At 45.8% G+C, this 15,891-nt stretch overlaps 1 protein-coding gene across 4 annotated transcripts in view; it reads right to left on the bottom strand.

The window, feature by feature from the left end:
• MLLT6 (MLLT6, PHD finger containing) overlaps positions 1–11,482 on the bottom strand; it is a 68,544-nt gene extending 57,062 nt beyond the window's left edge. The window contains exons 1-2 of one of the 4 annotated variants that reach the window (XM_073326421.1): positions 10,829–11,482; positions 5,552–5,631 (exon numbers count right to left, since the gene is read on the bottom strand). In XM_073326421.1, coding sequence (XP_073182522.1) covers positions 5,552–5,631; positions 10,829–10,937 — 189 coding nt within the window. In that variant the 5' untranslated portion in view covers positions 10,938–11,482. The remainder of the gene's footprint in view (positions 1–5,551; positions 5,632–10,828) is intronic. The other 3 variants (XM_073326420.1, XM_073326422.1, XM_073326423.1) reach the window with 3 other exon arrangements.
• Between the last annotated feature and the right edge of the window lie 4,409 nt (positions 11,483–15,891).

Here is a 15,891-nt window from a genome sequence, read left to right as displayed (position 1 = left end):
CAGATTTTTAAAGCTATTTAGGCACTGCTGTGGTCAGTGTTGCAACACCTAAATACCATCAGCTGTCAATGCAATCTTAGCTCCTAAGTGGTTCAATCCCTTTTGAAAAAGAGATTTAGACTCTTAAATCAGTTAGGCCTCGCTGCACTGAGTGTGACGATGCCTGAAAGCCCTTTACAATTCTGGGCCCAAGAGTTATGAATGACCGTGTGAAATGAGCTTGGAGGGTTTCAGCTCAAAGATGGGCAAAGCATCCGCAGGAAACAATGAATTCAAAAAATCCTGCACCTTTTTCTGTCCATGGTTTATCAGGGACCAATTTTTTTACCTGTATTGGTTTTATGGGAAGATATTTCACACAATATGGGTTGGTCATAAAGTGCTCTCAGCAGCTACCGCTCCAAGTGTAAAATCCAGCACCATTCCCAACACACGAGTATTTATCACAAGTCTCCCGATGTTTGATGTTAATGTGCCAGATCCTGTAGTCATGGAATTACATTAAACTCCCAGCTTGCTTTCTTTTCTTTTTTTTTTTTTTTTTTTTTAAGTAAATTTCTGGCCCTTGTGGTTGTGGAGAAACCAGGACTCAAGTAGCAGCAGGCAAACAAAAAGAACCCAAACATGTTTTCAAACCATCTCAGGATTTTTCAGCCAATCGCGTGATTTTGGCCTGGCTCGTTATTTCTGGATGCTTTGGGGCTGGCAGTGCTGGCAGGGGTACGCGGCCTCTGAGCAGGCCCTCTGCCCAGGGCCGGAGCTCACCCTGGCTGCAGGGTTCGGACTCGCCAGGATGCAGAGGCTGGAATTCCAAAGGGAGCCCCGCCCCAGCTCTCCTTCTGACCAGTGGCTGGAGCGCCCCGCCGCCCACCTTTCGCCATCGTCCCTCAGCCGGTCAATGGGGGGCTGCAGTGGGCGAGGGTAGGATGCCTAGTGTGGAGAAGGGAAAGGGGCAGGCAGCCCCAGAGAGTGAGGAACTGGCCCCAGAGGCAGTGCGCTGTGGCGGTGAGGGGGGCTGGCCCCACTGAGAGAAATGGCCATGGCAGATGGGGAGAAGACGAGACCCAACTAACGCCGGACCCTCTACACAGCACTGCCAGCCCCAGGACCATCCCTGCCTCACACCAGACTCCTGCTTCCCATCTCCACCAGCCTCTCCGGAAGCAGGAGAGGGAGCCCCACCACCAGGGAGGCCGCTGCAGCCAAAAGGGGCTGAGGAAATGCCCTCCGGCTGTGAGGGGAGGCAAGACCTGCCCAGACCCATCCAGCCCCCTGCAGTTCCAGCAAAGGAAGCAGCCAGGAGGGAACAGACAGAGACTGGCTCAATAACACACACCTGGCTGCCCTAATTAAAATGGCGGCAGGGGACAATGGAAGTGGAGACTCTGGCCCTGGACAGAGGATCCACCCAGCACCTCACAGCAGATGGTGAGTCCCAGTATTAATTCTTTCCACACCTTTTTGTGTCGCTGGCTATTTGTATCTGGCTATTTGTGACAGGTGATGGCTCACCTGGTATTTTTCCTGCTCCCTGGTTGGATGACCCCAACCCACAATGAGCTTTCCAGATGTCTCTCAGTACTGGCGTGGCTTTTACAGCAAATGTGTGTTCCCAGGAGCGTGTCCGATGCTGGCACACTTGTGCCGCCAACCTCGCACTAATGTTTGCGGAAAGAGGTGGCAGGAGAAAAAAAAATTTCCTCCCATGAAAAAATTAAGGGCAAACAAAATGTATTTTCTATTTTTGTTGACATTTTTTCTTGTACGTTTTGCAGGTTTGGGATGAAAAATCCAAACCCCGCAAATTCTCAATGAAAAACTGACCCTTTTTTGGCGAAAATGTCCATTTTGTCGAAAAAGCCATTTTCTGTCCCCCGCAAAAAAAGTTTCCATGGAAAATTTATGACCAGCTGTAATTATGGGGGCCATCAACGTGAGCTGGGTGGGTGGAGGGGCTAGTGGAATAAACGTTCCTGGATGTGGGGCCCTTGTTTGGGTTTGCTGTATGTTACAAGCTCTAGAGATTCCACTCCTCAGTGGGATAGTGTCCCGAGTTAGAAAAACCATCATCGCATTTAGCAACAAACAACTGCTCCTTTACTGGCATTCTCAGCAAAAACATCTGTAGTTGAAGGGGTCATGGAGACCCAACTCCTCTCTGCCCCCTGGAGGTAACCTCTTCTATAGGCTCGAGCTCTCTTGTACACTGGGGTGCGAGCCACTGTGCAGATGTGCTTCACGCTGGTGGGACACACACAATTTGCCCCAGGGCAGATTAGACCCATTTCAAAACAGTGGAAATCATACTGCACCTGCGCAAGCTTGTGTCTACAGGAGGGGTTTGCAACAGGGTAGCTGCACCAGGGCCTGATTCTGTATTGCCATGCACTTTGCATCAGTGCAAACTAGGTGTCTGAGCCTATCACTTCGATTTGATAATGTTTCACACCCACTTTGCTCCGGTGTCAGTGACTGCATGGCAATGGAGAATCAGACCCTTACGCTGCAGTCATCTTGTAGTTGTGATTGAGCAGCAGCGAGCATCACAGGGGCCCCTGGTCTCTGATCTCTAGTGCAATACACATTAATATGTGTGTATAATATAAAAACAGCCTGAGAAATTTCTGGCCATGGGCAGAGTTTGGGAAGCTTCTGCTCTCCTGGCCTATGCTGTACCTGCTCTCTGGATAAATAAGAGACTCAAGTCTCATGGGTTGGCAAACCGGCAACTTTCACCAGTGCTAAATAATATTAAAAATAATAAGAAACGTGGGGGGAAATGGTAGAGTCCATCAGGAACTCAGCAGTCAGCCCCCCACCCCCTCGGCACAAGAATGAAAGACATTGGGTATTGGTCTGGTATATGAATACACTGCTTCTGACTGGGCAGGGATTGCCAGGGAGGGCACTGGAGAGCTGCTCCCATGATCTGCATGGAAACCCCAGCAAAGCCCAAAGAGAACAGAGTAAACTGCAGCCCTGTAGTAAGAAATTTGCACTTGAAAAGGCCCCTACACTCTTCCCTCCAACCCTTAGATCAAAGTGTCTCTCCCACCATGCGATTAGCAAAGCTCTGATCATAACAAGAGGGGTTAACAGTCCCACACAAGACTTTTAATAGTCCTGCTTCTAAAAGACAGCTAAAGCTGCCCTCCGGGCCACTGCAGCTTACTGGGCTTCCCAGACAATTTGATTACAAAGTGGAATAGGTTTTCAGTTGCTTACTGTAAGCACACTAATGTCCATAGCATCCTTTAGGGACCTGCGAATTTGAGGAGGGGTTCTGAGTAGGGATTAGCAGTTCTTCTTCCTTACGTTCAACCAACCTGGTCTCTAGTCTAGCCTCCTGGGTTCTCCTTCCAGCTCTGTGAAAGGAGCAGAGCCTAAAAGTTAGAGCAGGGGGGCCTAGAGGTTAGGACTCCTAGATTCTCATCTTAGTTCAGAGCAGGGAGCACAATCTAATGGTTAGAGCAGGCGACTGGGCATGAGGACTCCTGGATTCTCTTCCCAGCTCGAGGGAGTCTGGTCAGAGCAGCGGTATGGAATCATAAGATCTAGATTTTAAAACCCTGGGCAAGTCATATATTTCCCTGTGCTTTAGTGACCCCATTTGTAACATGAGGCTATAAATATTCATTCAGTTCATGTTTTTTGGGGAGGTAATGTTTAATCTTTATAAAGTGGTTTGAGATTCTCATATGGTGAGAGCTATGAAAGTGCAAAACCTTATTAGAGGCTGGCTGTTATTTCTCAAAAACAGCAAGTAGTCCGGTGGCCCCTTAAAGACTAACAGATTTATTTGGGCATAAACTTCTGTGGGTAAAAACTTTGTTCTTTTACCCACAAAAGCTTATGCCCAAACAAATCTGTTAGTCTTTAAGGTGCCACCGGACTCCTTGTTGTTTTTGTGGATACAGACTAACACAGCTACCCCTTGATACTTGTTATTTCTCAGTGGAGTTCAGCTCAGAACCAATCACTGCAAGTGAGATATGGATGCCAATGGATCGTATCACTGGTTACTAAAAACATCTTGCACTTCTACTGCAGAATTTTGCAACCAAGGCTACCCAGGGGAAGATAATTTTCCTCTTAAAGAGGAGGAAACTAGGGCACAGCAAAGCTGCCAGCCTCTGGCAGTGCCAGGAACACAGCCCACGTCTTCTAGGTCTTAGTGTACTACCCAATCCACTGTGTTGTGGTATACAAGGCCACATAGTAAATAGCTAGCAGAGCTCAGCACAGAACTCACAAGAGCTGAGTCAGTCCCTCACTGATCACCAGATGCACAGCTTCCTACATCAAAGGACTGACTCTTTCTAGGTATTTACCCATCTGTGCATCTGCTGTTACGACTGCTAGCGTCTAACACGCATAAGGTAAGAGATTTAGCTAGGCAGTCACCCCCTGCTCTTCTTAGGAAATAAGGTTATCACTGTCTGGTTATTATGGAGCCAGGACTGAATATCACATGAATGAACGGCATCACTGAAGCCCACTATGCATTGTCCAACAGATTTCACTGAGGGTGAGTTAAAAGAGGAGCCACCTGCAGGGCCATTATTCTCCTGCTATCTTGAAGGTAGATTGAGGGGCATAGTCTCCTGCTGAAACATTACAGTCCTCGCCAGGCACACAGGTGAGGGCCCCCCCACAGGAGGACTTGCATGTGCATGTATATTATTTCAGCTGAGACACTGTTTGCACTGTAACTAACACAGCAGGGTGTCCTTCCCTCGCAGGGGCAAGGAGGAGGAGGAGGAGGAGGGGCGTGAAATCCAGATTACCATTCCTGTCCTGACCCTCTGTTAGGAAACTATTTGCATGGGATAAAACCACCTTCAGGCACATTCCATACTCTTTACCACAGTGTATATAAAAGCAGTATTTCCCAATGGTTAGAGAAGCAGGGCGGGGTCTGGGAGTCAAGGTCTTGTTTGCAGTCCTGGTTCCAACAGGGGGTGGGATCTAGTGGTTAGAGTTGGGGTCTGCAAGCTAGGAGACATGGGTTCTCTTCCTAACTCTTCCACTTACTACTTTGCAGTGTAGACAAGCCCTTAGCTTGAGCTCTTTGCCAACTCGCTTCAATTCTGTGTGCCCACCTGTGAAACAGCTATAATATTGCCAGGACTCCTACAATCCCCAGCTGAGACTGGGGACCCTACTGTGATAGGTGCTGCACAGGTACATAGCAAGGGTTTGTCTACATTAGTTTAACTAAAGCAGTGATTTAAAAGAATGTAGCTAAATCAGTGCAAAAGGCTGCGCGGGCACTCTTAAACCTGGCTTATATTGATTCTGGCCTTGTCAACACAAGATTGGTTTGATTTAAATCAAGCAGGGAATTTCAAAGGGAGTTAGGCACTCAAATCATATTAAACTTCAATAGGAGGAAGAACATTTGAAGGACTTGGCTAAGGTTATCAGCAGAGCTGGGGTGAGAACCCACATCTCCTGAGTTCCACTTCCCACCCCACTGGACCATTCCTGGGGAGTAAAAGGGGAACAGAATTATCTAGTCAGTGTAAAGACAGGTGTGACTTGTACTCACCACCCTGGCGGCTCTCTCTTGAGATTCACATTTTCGGCAGAACCAAGGTCCGGTGGGAACCTGGACAATTCCGTAGCAAGCTGTGAGGGAGAAGCAGGAGAAAATTAATTTGGCTTTTTCATTGTTTGTTTAAATTATTCAGATTCATACACAAACAAAAAAGGGGGGAGGGCTGCCTCTCCAAAGCTATAGGCAGGCAGACTTAAATTACAAGAGCAAAAATTAAAATTAAACAGCAGCTTATCCTCCCGACTCCCACCACCAGAAAACACAATACACCCACCTCTCTCTCCCACCCCCACAAATCTGTTGGAGAACATCCTCTGGCTCTGGTCAGACCTGCAGACCCTAGTGCATTGTAAAACAAGAGTCAGTCTGAAGGCCCAAAGGAACCATTAGATCATCTAATTCTAGTCTGACCTGCAGCATAACACAGGCTGTGGAGTTTCACCCTGTAAACACAGGCACAAGGCAGCAAACTGACTTGCCTTACTAGCAGAGTGGGGAATAAAACCCAGGATTGTCTGGCTCTCAAGCCTAAGGCCTTGCCACAGGACCACAGCAGATGTCTTGCATGCAGTTAGCTTGAGGCTGCAGAGGAGGGTTTTAAAGGTAGGGAACATTCTCCTTCGATCCACAACTGGGGCCAGATCTTCCGCTGAGCTCAGCACTTGAATAAGGGACCAACTTTTCCAAAGTACTCAGCAGTTCCACTGTGACACTTCAGGCCAGACTTTCAGAAGAGGTCAGCACCCAACATGCAGAAAGCTTCTGAAAAATCTGGCCTGAATGAGAGCTGAGCTCATTGGAAAATCTGGCCTAGATGGAGTGGAGAGATGACTCCCACAATCCCCAGTCAATTTCAAATCCACCAGGTTCTGCTTTATTTAGATTTAAAATAATTAAAAAGACTCCTATCCAAGGCTCTAGGGGTGCCCTAACCATCATTAATAATACAGTAAAATTATAGCAGCATTAAAACAATCGTTTCACCAGGAACTTTGCCAGCCAGACAACTATAGAATCTCTTTTCCACCTCTTCATCACCGTGAAGCATACCCTTAGCCCTCTCCAAAAACCCTGTGAAAGAGATGCTTTTTTCAGCATGCCAGGAAGGTCACCAAATCTGGGCTATTTTGGACCAATGTGGGGAACAAGCTCCACTTTAATGTAACAGCCTCCAGCTAGCATCCAGGAAATCTTCATATTTTACCCTGCTCTTATCAAAATCTTCCCCTCTCTTTGCTCTCCCAGCATGACTGATGGTCTCCAGCTCCCACTGTGTGAACAGAAGCTCTCTCCTTTATAATCAGCCTGTTTCCCTTCTGCCATGGGGCAATCCAACATCCTGGCCATTATAACCCTTTCCAAGGACTGGCAATGTCACTTGAGGATGCCCTACCTCCTTCAACAACAGTGCCTCTCTCTAACCCATCAAGGGATGTACTTGTTGGATTTTAAGAGAGTATTGCTGACTCTGGAAGGATGCATGTGGGTTTAAAGCAACAGAAGCAAAGAGAAGACAGGGGTATGGTCATTTCTGCTTCAACTAGGATGTAGGGACCCGTCAGCAAAGAACAAATTACATCCTCCTTACTCAACCTTCAAAGCTGAGCTGACAATTGGAATGGAGTCCCCATCATTGAAACTAGGTTGGACAAAGCATCTGAAAATATAATGCCGGAAGCACTCATGTGATGTTCCCTGGGGATAAGACGGGACAGGACCACAATAAGTTTTTGCCATTTCTCTAATGCCTGAGATTTTATGTGAGCTGGGGGGGGGGGGAAATGGGGGTGGTGGAGTTAAACTGAAAGGGCTGGCTCAATCCAGGGTGAGCCAAGGCATACACATAAGAAAATAGAAACTATATAAAAGCAATGACAGAGGAGTGCCTTGGGTCCATCTTTAGCAATAAGCTTACGGCCAGAGGCAAGCACTCAGCTGAACACATTATTAGTTTCCCTGCCTGTTGCTTGAACAAGAAGAGAGAAAGAAAGAAAATATAAACTGTACATGGACCAGAGTTGAAAATGTTCTTAATTTGCATTTTTATGACACTTTTGTTGAAAAATGTAATTTTGAGTTACCAAATGGGACAATGTTTTAAGGAAAATTTCCACCAAAAATTGCATTCTGTTTTTTGACCAGCTCTAATGTGAAGTTTTAAAGTAAGGTCATTTTTGGCTCTATTTTATTCATGCAGTCAAAAGCTAAATACGGTTTACCTTTGCGCACAAAGCACAAAGAGATAAATTAACAAAGCAACTCTATTTGGAAGAGAAAATTTAAAGTATGCCAAAATCATATCCAAATGCCATGGTCACAGGTAGTATAGTAAGGGAGGGTGACAAGGTTTCTGGATATCAAATAGGATGTCCCTTAAAATTATTATAACCCGAAGGAGGCAAGTCTTCCCAAGTCTAAATATCTAGGTTGTATGATACTTTATACACTACTTGACGACTCAGACTTTTATAAACTCAAAAGTGGTTTCGTAGGCCCTGCCAAAACAATGTTTTCTGCCTGCTCTGCTGTCTCTGCAGCAAGTCGTAAACGTATAAAGTCCCAGTATCATTGCATTGGCTTGTAAACAAAGACATTTCAGAATCATAAAGCACTGTAAAAGTGGGAACTGTCCTAGTTACCAATTAAAAGCATATGTGTTAATATTCAGGATGGGGGTGGGGGGGAGGAGAAAGGCATAGATGCCAATGCCCAATAATCAGTAGAGAAGAAAAATATCCTCAAGTTTCTGGTATTACAAAAATAGGAAGTAGAAGAGTGACACCAATGACATTAAAACAACAAGCCAGTGTCATTTCAGAGTGACCAGCTACATGCTAACAGATCATTACAGGCATCCTGGAATAAACTCTTTTATGACAGGAGGCACTGCATCTGTTTGTGAAGAGAATTCCCCTGCAAGCTCTGCTTCTTCTGTTTAACTTCCCCTTGCTCGCCTGGTTGCAAATGACCTCTTATTACAGGTGTGAGCATGGCGTATAAGCCACAGAAGAATGCCCAACCTCCCAGTCACAGAAACCTGTATAAGAAAGTCTAGAAAGAAAGAGAACAAGAGAGAAAGAAATATTGGGGTACAATAGATAGATATTGGCTTATGTATGATAATGATGGATATTGGCTTATGTATGATAAAGAGAAACCAGGTGGGTGAGGTAATGTCTTTTACTGGACCAACTTCTGTTGGTGAGAGGGACAAGCTTTAGGGCTTACACAGAGCTCTTCTTCAGGTCTGGGAAAGGTACTGAGAGTATCACAGCTAAATACAAGGTGGAACAGATAAGGAGTTAACACATGTTGCAAGAGACCATTCAAGGTGAAGAGGGCAGTCATCACCTCTGATGTCATAGAATCATAGAATATCAGGGTTGGAAGGGACCTCAGGAGGTCATCTCGTCCAACCCCTGCCCAGAGCAGGACCAGTCCCCAACTAAATCATCCCAGGCAGGGCTTTGTCAAGCCTGACCTTAAAAACTTCTAAGGAAGGAGATTCCACCACCTCCCTAGGTAACACAGTCTAGTGTTTCACCACCCTCCTAGTGAAAAAGTTTTTCCTAATATCCAGCCTAAACCTCCCCCAAAGGACAAAGGAGGCTTAGTGGGTTACAGATTGTTGTTATGAGCCATAGATCTGGTGTCTTTATTAAGTCCATGATTTTTGGTGTCTAGCAGAGTTACGAATTTAAGTTCCCAGGCTTGGCTTTTGAAAGTGTTGAGCAGATTTCCTTTGAGGAGGACTCAGAGCTCAGATACAAAGTGATCACTTGGGAGAAGTGTTTGCCCGAGGGTGAAAGGCTGTTTTTGTCTTTTTTATTATTATTATTTTGACGTATGAGTTCATTGGAGAGTGTAGTGATTGTCTGGTTTCACTCACCTCCTTGTTATTGGGGCAGTTAGAGCAGTACACTGGATAGATAGATAGATAGATAGATAGATAGATAGATAGATAGATAGATAGATAGATAGATAGATAGATAGATAGATAGATAGATAGATAGATAGATACTGGCTTATGTATGATGATGACAGACAGACACCAAGTGAGACCAGGATACTTTCTATTATTAAACAAAATCACATGATAATCTTATGCTTCTTCAGCTTTTCACCATCTCCCCTTCTGCTGGACTTCCACTAAAAAGCTATTTCCCCCAGATCTGAGGAGGGCAACATTTCCAGCTCGTGTGTGTGCTGCCCTTTATGTAAAGTCATTTACAAATGCTTGTAATCCTTACTGGGGGGTGGGGGGGCGGGATAAGTGGGGCTGCCTCCCCCTGCAGGACCCAGCCTGTGAGAGGGTCCCGGTGCTGCCCCTCGAAAGGGTTAACTCAGCCCGGAGAGGCATTAATAACCCAGCCATGTGCAGCAGGGAGCAGAAGAAACACTTGGCCAGGCGAGGTCTTTTAACCCCCTTCGCAATCCTGCGGCCCGCCCGCCCCCACGTTAATAATCTGCCAAAGCAGCCAGCCCCGGTGCCTTTCCCTGCCTTTCTGTCACCTCTGCAAACCCCTGCCCCGCCTCCAGAGTGGGGGTCTGCACCTCCCATCAGATCCCCCCCACACACACAGACACTTTCCCTAAAGATCTTGTCCCCACAGATGTCCCCCCCGGGCCCCTACTAATAAACACACAGTCCTCCGGGAGGAAGCCGGGGAAACGCAGCCAGAGGTCCCTGCTCTCTGCGAAGGACTCCCAGAGTTTACCCCGCTCCTAATAATGACAACAGCGAATAGTAAACAACCGGGAGGCTCCCGGTTGTGTGGTGTGTTGCTTTGGCGAACCCCCTTCTGCAGACCCTCCCAAAAAAACAGCACCCGGGGCTAAGAACCCACTCCCCACTTAGCGCCCCCACCAACCAAAAATAACCCCACCCCACCCCTGCACTCCCACCCCAGTGTAGACACACACCAGGGTCCCCAAACCGCTGTTACTCCTGCCCCCCTGCTCCGCCCCCTGGGCATAGTCCCCGACATCGCAGCAGGGCCCATGAACAATACCGTTATTTTGAACAATAGGGATAAAACAAAGCCCCCCCCCCACACACACATACACCCCATTTTTCTCCCCCACCCCTTCCTCCCCCGCTCGGGATGGCTCAGAGCTTCCCATCGCTGTTCTGTGCCTGGACAGGCCGGGGTGGGAGGGGGGCGGGGATCTGGGGGGTTCCTCCCCCCCCCTTCTCCCCACACCCTTTCCGCTCCCCACAAGCAAAGCCCGGCGCTGGGGAGAGGGGTCTTCCCCTCCCTGCCTTACCTTGATGCACAGCCACGTTGCAACCGTGTCCATCGCAATAGACCAGCGGGTTCTCTGCCCATCCTCTCTCGTCAGAACAAACACAGCAGCCTCCCACCATCTCCTTCATACTTCCATGAGGGCTTCCTTTTTTCCACCCCTCCTCCTGCTAGGGACACACGCCTCCTCCTCCGTGCGTTGCCCCCTTCTTGCAAAGCTGCCTTTCACACGCTTTCCACAGGCGGGGACAGGGGTCTGGGACCCCCAGGGCAAACCCACATTGTTCCTGCCAGGAGACAATCAAGCAGAGCCAGGCGCTGGCTAAGGGCTCAGGCAGGCGCTGGAGGGTGGCACATTCCCGTCCACACACATAGGCACACACATAGAAGCTCTCCAGTCTATACAGCAATCATGGCTACGTAGAAGCTGTGTAAAATCTTAGGTTCAGGGACTGCCGCCTGACTGGGTAGGGAGCTTTTTTCTTCTTCTTCTTCTTCTTCTTCTCCCCTCCTTCCTCCCTTTAGCTTCTTTCCCCTTGGAAACTGATCAGGAATCTAAGTGTGCATCCGTTCGTGTGTGCAAAACGCGGGATGCTTGCCCACCCCAGTCAGCTCGGATATCTCCGGAGTGATCAGCTAGGACCATTCCCCAAATCCTATTATCTATACAATTCCTTCTTGACAGATAGGGGCACGGCCAGCGCCACCGTCTGGCATGCATTGGCTCCTAAAAAGCTAAAATAATGATTTGTTAACCCATTGGCACCTGCTAGAAAAAGCATCTTGCCAGGGGAACAGGGAGGAAAATGGCCCCCTTGGAGTTTCACATCCATTGTGTAAGGATATCCTGACGTTAAATAGTAAAGCTGTAGCTGGAAAAGCATATTGTAAGGAGCGCAATTAGAGTACACTGGGTTAGATTATTAGGACATTAATCAGAGTTACCAGCACCAGAGTTAGGAACTGACCAGTCAATCACACACCTCTTTTGGAACCAGAAGGACATAATCAGGCAGCAGCAGAGACGAAAAAAGGAGAAGAAGGAAATACAGTACAGTACTGTGTTAAACCTAAACTACTAAAAATAAATAAAGGGAAAGCAGCATTTTTCCTCTGCATAATAAAGTTTCAAAGCTGTATTAAGTCAATGTTCGGTTGTAAACTTTTGAAAGAACAACCATAATGTTTTGTTCAGAGTTAGGAACTTTTCAGAGTTACAAACTACCTCCGTTCCTAAGGGGTTCGTAACTCTGAGGTTCTACTGTATATTACAATAGCACCTGGAGGTGCAAATTAAGAGCAGGGCTCCACTGTGTACAAACCTACAGTGAAAGACAGCAACTGCTCATAAAATATTACAGTTTACATAGTCAAAGGGTGGGGAAGAAACTGACAACAGGAATAACTTGCCATAGTCATATAGCAGGTCAAAACCAGGTCTCAAGATGCCCAACCCAGTGCCCCATGCACTAGGCCGCACTGTCTGTCCCAGAGAGTAAAGCCCTAAAAAGTAGACTGGACTAAGCAATAGAAAAAAGTAGAGCGTGGGGACAGTCCTGCACTGGTTTAGGAGGGGCCTAGTAGGTGTCCTTTTAAATTGCTCAATTCTATTCCTGTACTAGTAGTAGGTGTTGCATAAGAGGTCAGAGTTGGCTGAGGAACAGAAGAGGGCAACCTCAATAAAAAGAGGATTTTAAAGTTGGGTCGTTGACATTAAACATACTTCCCTTCCTGTAAATCTCTGTTGTTCTTGTTGTTTCGTTTTTAAAAGAAATCATGTAAAGAATAAGAGAATGCTGCCTCTTGGATAGAAGCTTAACAAGGAAATCACTGAACCACACAGGATCTTTGCTTGTTATTTAGTCTTTGGTTGGTTGCTGAGCCATAAGGATGGATAATCTTGAAAAGTCAGCAACTTCAGAGAAAAAAAAAACACTTTATCTCAAGTCCCACAAAGATAGACACACCTAAAAACTTTTGCAGCCTGTTATGCAAACTTGAGTGGCTAGGAGGTCAGCTATTGTTCTGAAGTCAGTCCAGGGAACCGCTGACATTAATGAGAAAAATAGCCAATATGAAATGCAACACAGTGATCCTGATATCCCTCTCACTTACACCTGTATCACTCCATTGATTCCACAAGAAGTATTCCTGATACACAGCGCCACAAATCAAGAGCAATATCTTTTAAACGGTCAACTTTCTTTTTCTGTGCAAACATAGTATTCCCCTTAGAATAGATGATCTGTAAAAGACCTGTATATCCCTTCATACTGTGCCTTTAAAAAAATATTCACATCAGACAGTGGAGAGGAAACCTTTTCCAACAGCCCTAATAATCACCAGTTTAGCATCCTTTATATTGCACCTGTTCAAGCGTTACATCAAGGGGCTGGAAGGCAGACAGTTCCCCTAGAAGTTGCCTGCTGGGCTGCTGTCTTCCTTTTATTACATTCTTTTGAGAGTCACAGGAGCAGACAATATGTTTGCCACATTGCTGGAAATTCACTGAGCCTTAGCTCACTTTTCTAGGAAGGTTTTTTTCCCCTCTTTCCTTTTATCTATTGTATTATGAATTTGTTTAAAAGGGAAAAAATCTGGTCGGTTGCCTTTATAACCTGATGGAGACCTTTATAGTTCAAGGAAATAGGGTAAAATGCAAAACATCCCCAGTTTCTTGATGGTTTTGGTTCCAGTTGGCCATGCAAGCAGGCACTTGGATTTGAACTGCAAATTTGCCTTTAAGGGATTAAGTTCCAATTTACATAACTAATCCCTGTGGTGGGGAAAGGATAGGCCAGGGAAGAAACAGCATATCTGCGTCTTGAGCAAAATCAGGAGAAAACTGCAGCCATAAAAACTGAGGCTGAACATGTTTCATTTATATTGTGCATTTTCTATTTCCTATGATTTTTAAAATGTGGTTGTGCTTAGAAAGGGGGCTAGGTAAAAATGGCATATACAGGCACAAGAGAGCAGGGTAGCGAAGTCATAACGGCTGACGTGAGTTACAAAAATGAATTGTTATAACTGTTAGTTCTGCAGAAGAGGAAGCCAGATTCTATTCTGGCTCAGGCATCATGAATAGAATTGTTCACTAAGTTCCAATTGCAGAGTCATTTGTACTGGTGGTCATGATCCCAGCTTGACTTGCAGAATGTACTTGGAGTTTGAAAGTAGTTACATAGAAAATAATTTTGCTTGTAGACTGACTGACTTCATCATGGAAGCCATAAAGATACAATGAGCATGGCACCTTACGAGGCCATAGTTTCAGAGTCACTATTCAGAATATAACTGCACGTTAGTATCGTTTTTCAGATTGCACACACTGCAGCTACTTCATTTTAAAATATAAATAAATAAAATAAAAATGGGAAAAAACTTACACAAGAATCAAAGTTTCTTATACATGATTGTAAATTATACTGAATGCTCCAAGAGAACATAAAGCTATGTCTAGATTAACAAAAATGCTTGAATTTAGGTCAGGCTTAGCTAATGGCCTACGTGACATTGCAAAGTGTTAGAGCAAGGATGTATGGGGCTTCATGTATTTAGTGAGTTGTAATGATTAGACTCACATAGCTGCATGGCAGCTTAGTCTTTTCTTCCACCTCGTCTTCTAAAGCTCTTCCTTATATCCAGCTTTGCAACTAGTACCTGCTGCCTTCACCATTCCACTATGGGGAATGGAGGTTGGTAAAACTAGCCCATGAAAGTGCCATTCAGAGTTCAGAGCCAATGATAAGGATGTATCATAATGCATCTGATTTCAAACAGGGCAGGACTTGCCCACTCTTGGGAAAGAAAATCTGTGCCCTGTTTAGAGAAAATACATTTTCAAAGTAGCTCCTTCTGTCTGAAATTTTGCCTACTTCCCCAGATGGAAGGGAGCCCTTGGATTTTAAATGGAAGTGTAATAATCCCCAGACATGACAGAATCCAGGAACTACCACTTCAAAGCATGAGCTAAAGGCTTTTGGGGTGGGGGCAATCTATCTGTTCTGTGATTGTACAGTACCTAGCACAGTGGGGTTTTAGTCCATAACTAGGGCTTCTAGGTGCTACTGATAATAATAAAGGGGCAACTCCATTAGCTGGTAGCAGTATGAGGCTCTTATCCTGAGCTTGGACCAGCCACTACGAGAGAGGCACAGTGTGGGCCATGAGGACACAGTTAGTCAGTGTGGTCCATGAGGATGTTCTGCAGCTCCAGAAGACTCTTCACCACTCTCAGTCCTGCCCTTCAAAAGGGTATTCTTCATTTTGGACCCAAAGTCACTTCCTTCCCAACAGGATCTGGTGGTATCTGCCTCTCTTTTGTTACTGTAAATGGTTACTAGCATGAAGGAGAGAGTATAGGTGTTATTTAAGATGAAGACATTAATGTGACTTCCTTTAAAGTGTTGCACATGATTATTTCCTTCAGATCCCTTGTTGTGGGTCACATTATGTGCCACATTCAGGAAAGATGATCCAAACTGCCAGCTCCCAGACCTTCCCAGTTTACCTCCTTTGAATTATTGAACTTCCTTTTTAGGCAAAGAGGCAGTGTTGTCTCCTGACCATGACACTTCATTGGGACTCAGGAGAACCAAGCTCTGTCGCCAGCTCTGACACTGACCTGTTGTATGAGCTTAGGCAGATCACGTCACCTCTCTTTCCCCTTTTCTTTCTTGTCTGTTTCGATGTAGGTGTGATGGGCGGGAGCTGTCTCTCGGTGCATGTTTGTATGGTGCTTAGCGCAGTGGGGCCTTGATGTCAGAAGGGCCCTCTCTATGGTACTGTAATAATGATTAAGCATTACTTGGCTCTTTGTTTCAATGAGACTTTTAAAACACACTCTTTTTTTTTTAAATCTCTCTCCCTTTAAATCGTTCCAACTGGGCAGTGCTGAACTTTTGGTTTCCTGCCCTAAAGTCAATGATGCTTAGAAACCTGCTAGACAACATATAGGATTCTAAAAGGTGTAATTTCCCCTCACCCAAAAAACAGTTTTGTTCCCTGGTAATAAATGGCGTGCACCCGCCAAAGCAAGCTAGGAATGTTAGCAGAGGGGCAGGGGTGGAGTGTCATATCTCA

This window comes from Lepidochelys kempii, chromosome 27 (assembly GCF_965140265.1).
Source record: "Lepidochelys kempii isolate rLepKem1 chromosome 27, rLepKem1.hap2, whole genome shotgun sequence".
NCBI classification, from domain to species: domain Eukaryota; kingdom Metazoa; phylum Chordata; order Testudines; family Cheloniidae; genus Lepidochelys; species Lepidochelys kempii.
This window is presented reverse-complemented; position numbering and strand designations above follow the sequence as displayed.